Source organism: Nuphar pumila, chromosome 5 (genome assembly GCF_984573655.1).
Source record: "Nuphar pumila chromosome 5, dmNupPumi1.hap1.1, whole genome shotgun sequence".
In the NCBI taxonomy this organism is placed as follows: domain Eukaryota; kingdom Viridiplantae; phylum Streptophyta; class Magnoliopsida; order Nymphaeales; family Nymphaeaceae; genus Nuphar; species Nuphar pumila.
In genome coordinates, this window is record NC_143253.1 from 102,450,008 (window position 1) to 102,457,423 (window position 7,416).

Sequence of the window (7,416 nt, forward strand, 5' to 3'; positions counted from 1 at the left end):
GTGGGGCGCTAATCCCGAATCAGGCTCGGGGGCTTGGAAAGGTATCCATTCGAGCTGGAAAATCATTGAGCCAACTTATTTCATTTCAGGTTTGGAATGGTGAGTCTGTTCGTTTTTTGAAAGACCTTTGGATGGCTCCCTCTTTTATGTCTTTAGTTTCTATTCAAGATACTAGAACGCTGCATAATGTGAAAAAAATTACAGTTAAATATGGCTTGCGCATGTTTCAGCATAGACGCACCCTCCCTTTGCGAAGCTTAGCGTTATTTGGCCTCAAGTCCAGTCCTTTAGGACTTCATTTATGTTGAAAAGGCTCATGTGACGTTAAATGCTTATCAAGACATGATATATGGAATAGCATCTGTGTCCAAGCGACTAACCAAGATTGGTTCATGCTCGTGTGGGCCAAAAGAGTCCCTCATGGGTTGTATACCTAGCGTGCCGCGATAGATTACTTTGTCAAGACCGTCTCAAGTCCTTCAGGATCTCTTTGTCGAGCAGGTGCCCATTATACCTTAAATATGAGGAAGATTGCAAGCATCTATTCTTCTCATGCATAGACTTCCACACTCAGATTTTGTTCAGGAACTCAAGTGGTGGATGAAATCGAGGTGCAGTGTTTCTTGGTTAAAGAACTGCTGGGATCTAGTGTTCCATGTTGTTTGATGGCACATATGGAAACTTCGAAACAAAGCATACCATGAAGGAGATGTGTGCCCTTGAGTGGTATCGTTTGGAAGTCTTGCTCAAAATTATTGTGTGCCCTTGATTGGCCGGACGCTTTGAGAAATGAGGTTAACCTGTTTGCTATGACAGGTCTGATTAAAGAACATTATTGGACGGAGGATCCTAGCCTTCTATGGATAAGGTTTGCTTTAGTACTGTTCAGAGATTATGACTTAGTGTTATTTGCGGCTAGCAATGCAAATAAATTTCTATTTATCGATGGGTTTAAAAGACTGCGTAACAGGGATTTAATTGAATCTGAATGTGGTAGATTTTTCACTGAGTTTCAGGAGGGATGTAAAGCTGATCTTATCTCCAACTCCCCTAAGTTGTGTAAGCTTATTACAGAAGCTAGTGCGGCTCATGTCTTCACCTGCAGCTAGGGATTTAGTTCATGCCTTTCATTTTGAAAAAATCCTTTGCAAGGGACCTGTTTTGGCTATGGGGTGAGTTCTTTTTCTGCTATGTACCTGTAATGACCTATTGTAGAAGGACAAGCCACCGGATTGGCCTCCCAAAAGGGTTGATTGTATGTAAATCATATTATCATCATCAATAGAATTCAGGGGTAACACCCCAGCATCGTTCCTTGAAAAAAAAAAACCATGATCCTTTAAAGATTCTCCTTTTAGAAAATGGGTCAGGCCACACTTAAAGCCCAGCAGGCCTAGCTCTAAACTGGCCCGGGTCAGGCCGGCCCATCCTGATGCCGCCGAGCTCTACTATTGTGTGCATAGATTCAACCATGTAGATGTGTGTAAAATAGTAGATTTATTGTGTTAGGATGTTTTATCATGTCAAGTGCACCACAAGATTTCATTTTAAAACAGTAAAAAATCAACGGTCCATGATGCATGAAGATAAAGGTGGTTTAAAAATGTTATAAGACATCATGTTGGAGTCAACTTTAACACAAGAAAATAGTAAATACAACATATTAAACATGATCCAAAGGTCGGATTTTGCTTTTGGAGCTCAGATCTATGTAAATCATTGTGTACCACCATAGTTCCACAAAAACAAAGATGGTAGTGATTGCTGCCGGAGCAGATCCACTGATTGAGTCACAGTACTTTACACATTACTCTGGCCATTCAAAAACTCAGGAAATCAGTGTGTATAGCGATTTTTTGTGCAGCGATCTTCTCCATCACACAACATTTTTTTGTGTTTGTTTTTACGCACAAAAAAATTGTGGGGGCAGGCCCGGTAGCCAACGGGCTGACTCGGACCTGGCCCTTGTATATAACGGGCTGGGCTTCAGCCCGGTAGCTAATGGGCTTGGGCCTAAAACCTTGACCCATGGTGGGCCGGTTCGGCTTGGCCCATCGGGCCGCCCGGCCCGTTGCCCACCCCTACACATCTCCTACGAGTGATTCATTGTCCTCATCCTGAGGAAGGTAACTCAACGTCCATACCGACTCTGCCTCTACCAAGTACTGAATGAAATCTGCCAAGAAAGAGGCATCCAATCCTGCAGGGCCCATCACTGCATTGAAGATGTTCAACCTCATCTTCCTATTACCAAACGACACATCCATTGCTTCAGTACGGCAATTGATGCACGTGTTGGCAGTGGCCAAGAAGGGGCGACCAAAGATAATGGGTGTCTGTCTAACATTGTCAACTCCCTCCATATCAAGAATGATGAAGTCAATAGGGAAGTAGAATTCTTCCACCTTGACCAGAACATCCTCAAGAATCCCTCGCAAAACCTTGTCTGTCTGTCAGCTGCAGAGTCATAGGTGTCAGCTCCATCTCTTTTAATCTGAATTGGTCATAAAAGAAACCCGGCAAGATATTCACACTTGTCCCAAGGTCGAGCAAGGCGCGCTCAACAGTGATGTCTCCTATGACACACAAAATAATAGGAGCTCCTGGGTCCTTGAACTTCGGTGGGGTTTGGTGCTATAACACTGCACTCATGTGCTCAGTCAGATAGATCTTCTTCGGCACATAAGACCTCAGCTTCCTCTTCTGCGTACAAAGCTCATTCGAGAACTTTGCGTAGGCAGAGACCTGCTAGATGGCATCTAGCAATGGGAGGTTTATTTGAACGTGCTTGAATATCTCAAGCATCTCTTGCATGTTCACTCCCTACTTGTCGAACGACTTCGGTTTCTCTAAGGCCTCAGGAAAGGGGGCTTTGGGATGTAGGACTTGGAAGGCTCAGATGGGGGAGTTGTCTTGCTTTCCTGAGGTAGAACAATAGGGACTGGTTGCTTCTCACTAGATCTCTCGCTTTCTTTTGCAGCCTTCTTCGACTGGTACTGCTTCCCACTTCTAAGGGCGACAACCGCTTGAGCCTACTCCTGATGACCATCTGCTTTATGCAAGGCATGCATCGACTCCTTACTCCTCGGATTCACCATCAACTGACTAGGCAGTGTCCCCTCGCTTCACCTGCTAAGCGCCTCGACGAGTTATCTCATCTGCGTCTCTAACTTGGAAATCGACTGAGTGTGGGAACTCAAGTTTGCCTTAATATCCGAGAAGGCCTACAGCATCTTGTCCTCAAAGGATTGGCTGGATGCAGGCTCCTATGATTGAGGTTAACTATAGGATAGCTAGGAAGAGGGAAAATTGGGTCTCTAAAAACCAGACGCATAACTGCCTTACCTTGGTTGGTTTTGGGAAGGGATGGGGGGTTGGGCTTGTGGATTTCTCCACGAGAAATTGGGATGGTTCCACCAACTCAGGTTATACGTGTTGGAATATGGGTTTGGTACAAGCCTAAAGAAACCTTGCGTCATCTGAGCTTGCTCCTGAACAAACTCAGGATACTATGGCAGTGTGGAGCAGTCAACAACATGGTTTCCAGTGCTAACACACAATGCACACACCTGCAGGGCTGGAGAAGGATTCGACAACAACTGGTCCAATTTCTGGGACAGTTGGTCGACCTTGTTTTGCAACTCAAGGTGCATTCCTATCTCGAATATGCCACCTTCTTCGTCTCATCTTGTACAAGTGTGGCCCTCTCAGAACGTGAAGCAGAAGCATGGTGCATTGAGTTCTCACTCAGGGTCTCAAAAAGAGCCCATGCTTCATCCTCACTCTTCAGCATAAAAGTATCCCCACAGGCAACACCAACCATTTAACGGTTCTTCTTAGTAAGCCCATCATAAAAATATTGCACCAGTTGCCAACGAGGCACTTGGTGGTGGGGACACTTTCAGAGAAGATCTTTCATCCTCTCCCACGTCTCATGAAATATTTCTCCCCCAATTTATGAAAAAATGGTGATGGCTTTTCAATATTGGTTCTTCTTACCAATCGGGAAATATTTTTTGAGGAATTCTCTTTGCATGTGTTCCCAAGTGGTAATTTAAATTGTATCAAGAGCCTCCAGTTAGTGCTTGGCTTTATCTTTGAGAGAGAATGGGAACAACGTCAACCTCAATGTGTCATCCATGAAATTGTTGATCTGCACCATAGAGCAGATCTCAAGAAATTCATCAAGATGACGGTAGGGGTCTTCGTTGCTAAGGTCATAAAAGAATGGTAATATTTGGATGACACTGGCCTTAATCTCAAAATGGGTTGCTCCCACATCAGGTATCGTGATGCAGGAAGCGGCAGTATAAGTATTGGGCATGAAGTACTCCCTAAGAGGATGGATCAACTGATGATCCTCAACCATGGGGTCGGATCTGTGGGCTCCCCTAATATGAGACTCGAGGTCCTCAACTATCTCTACAAGCTCGGGATCAAGCAAGTGTCACCCTTGCATGCGCCTAAGGGTAGACTGGTGCAACAACCGTCCTAAAACACAGGTTTTTTTACATACTTAGCGCGCTAAGCGGCCAAACCACAGCAAACCACAAAGCAAGTAAAGAAGAAAAAATAATAGGAAAGCAAGAAACAAACAAATGCCACACTTGCACTCCACAGATATTTTGTGAAAATTCAAACTATGAGCACGGTACCAATTGTGCACAGTCACCTCTAAGAGAATCCTAATAGGTGGGTCATGCGAGAAAGTTAAGCTAATATTTAAGGTGTGCAAACACGTCGTTCTAAACATAAATGTTGAAAAGAAACTAGACAATCCTAAATAATCAACAAGAAAAGTAAACTAAACAATCCTAAGTAAACAGAAGAGAAACTAACAACCTATAAAACATAAACAAAAGTGGCAATAAAGTGAATACCCGTATTACTCGTCGTTCCCCAACAACGATGCCAAAAATTTGGTGTGTGTTTTGGAAAACCCTTTTTTAAAATAATATTTTTAATCAAAATCAAGTTAAAGTCAGACACCAAAAATATAAAAACTGGCTCACACGAGTGGTGGAGTTCGGGTCAAACTTAGAGAACGGAAAATATTTTGTATTCGATAAACAATCTAAACTACTCTTTATTGCCAAAAAAAAAGAATTAATTAAATAAATAAATAAGTGAGTGCTACCCTACGCAAAGGGCTTAAACAAATAAATAAATGGCCTTATTACAAACCCAATTGAATTAAATTGAATTAAAAATAAAAAGTAATCTAAAAATAAAAGCAAATCTTCAGTGCCTGAGTCCTTGTGTCCCTTTGTGTTCCCTTCTTATATGGTTTGATAAATCAGTGGGAGAGTTCTGCTCTGAGGGGCTGGAAGGGCCTGAAGGGCCTTTTGAGGGAACCTTAGGGGGCTCTTCATGGGTACAAAAAGAGCTCTACCACACGTTCCAATGCTTTCCTGCAAAACACAAAAATAAAACACACAACAGATAAAAAAATCTATGGAAAAATCAAAGATAAATATGAAAAAAATCACAAAAATATGAACTAATTAATCATGAACTAAACTAATAACATGAACTAACCATGAACTACTAGTAACATACTAAAGCACTAAATGACAAAATAGCAAAACAACCTAACTAATTAGCATATAACTAATTGAATCAACTAATCTATATTAAAACAAGAAAGAACTAACTAAATAAAAATCTAACTAACAAATCTAGTACTAAATAATCTTGTACTAAACTAACCAGCCTAACTATATTAACCCGAGAAAATCGTGAACTTAATTAATCAACTAACTTATTGACATCTAATTGAATATGAAACACATGAGGCCAAATGCTACTTTTAAAATTTCAGAAACCGTGATATCAAAACTACTGTAAGTAACAATTGATTTAACTTTCACTAATTAAGAACTACCCTAAGATGAATGCTAATTAACTAGATCATGAAAACACATCGAATAAAAGAAAGCATACTAGACAAAGACATGGAATAACTAAATCTGATCTATTGTGCTTAACTGGCGTGAATGATATTAACTACAGGAAGAAGATGACTATTACTAAAGGGCGGCATACGACTAACCAGAAATTATAAAATGCACTAGTCTAAACTGATTGGCAAAAGAAAGACCAATTAACAAAAAATGTTGTGACTCATAAACAAAACAAAACATGTTGAAGCTAATTAAAGTCCTAAATGACTAAAATTTCAAACCACGTAGATGCTAAACTACCTAAACACATAATATATTATTCTACTCAGCTAGAGTCAATGTGAAACACTTACTATGGCAGAAGCAAAAAGCTAAACTATGAGAACTTATGAATTATTGACTCATCCGTGGAATAACTTTATGCAAAACAGCATATAACCAGCTAATGAATAAACTAATGTATTTTATCTACCACAACTAACTATGAACAAACTATCTAACGTAACCAACTGTTGGACAGGCATTATTAGCAAACATGAAATAATACTAGTAGTTACTGTAAACACCTTAAATTTTTCAAAGTTTCAAGATTTTCCTTTTTACCCCAAGGACCCGCCTTCTGAGTCAGTCAGAAAAGCAATTGGGTCAATTTCTAATTATTTCTCGAATCCACTTCCTTGTTAAAAATCCAAAATCCAATTTTATTTTCTGTATTTGATCCAATCTCGGATCCAGATCCGTTTTAAAACTCAATTTTTAAAATTAATTCTGCTATTTCACAAACTCTCTTTTTGTAAAATCCTCAAAATTTCAAATTCAATATTTTCTTAAATTTTTCAAAAACCTCATATGGATCCCATCTCTTAAGTTCCTTGTATTTTCCTTATGTTTTAGGTTTTCTTTAAAAAAAAGAAAAATAAATATCATAAAAGGGAAAAATTCCAAAAAAATAACTTTAGGGTTTTTAAAAATGTTATAACTAAAACCTCGTTTTAAAATTTTCCAAAAAAATTGAGGGACTGTTTTCAAAAATGTTGTAATGGCCCTCCCCTTTATAACCACCATCGAAGGGGAGGGGAGAGGACTATCGAGCTTTGCCTGGAGTTGTCTTTGCAAGAGGCTCTTCTCTCCTTCTCCCTTTCTCCCTCTTCTTTCTTCTTCTCTTTCCCCTTTTCTTTCTCCTTTTCTCAGGTTCTTCTTCTTGATTGGTGAAGGAATTCGGTCTAGTAGTAGCATATAGAGGAATCACCTCTCTTCTTCCTACCTCTGCCAAGCCACGGTGAGAATCATCCACTCTCCCTCTTTGTTTTTCTGTGAATTTGCATTTTGAGCATTTCTTCTTTTTGTTTTCTTTTGATTTTGCATAGCATTGATTGTTATTTCTCTTCTTTCATTCTCCATTGTCCATCAGAAGTGCATGATGCAACATCGATCTCCCATAGCAGTATCGATCTCCATACTGCAACAGAGCATTAATCTCGTTCTTATCCTCATATTGCTTATACTTCAATTT

General features: G+C 40.0%; 1 protein-coding gene across 1 annotated transcript; it reads right to left on the reverse strand.

The window, feature by feature from the left end:
- Positions 1-2,081: 2,081 nt before the first annotated feature.
- On the reverse strand, positions 2,082-3,823 carry LOC149837948 (uncharacterized). Its single transcript, XM_090008158.1, has 2 exons — positions 3,674-3,823; positions 2,082-2,450 (listed from the first exon to the last, which is right to left on the reverse strand). Exons 1-2 carry the CDS (start codon positions 3,821-3,823, stop codon positions 2,082-2,084), a joined length of 519 nt encoding a protein of 172 aa, XP_089864284.1.
- Between the last annotated feature and the right edge of the window lie 3,593 nt (positions 3,824-7,416).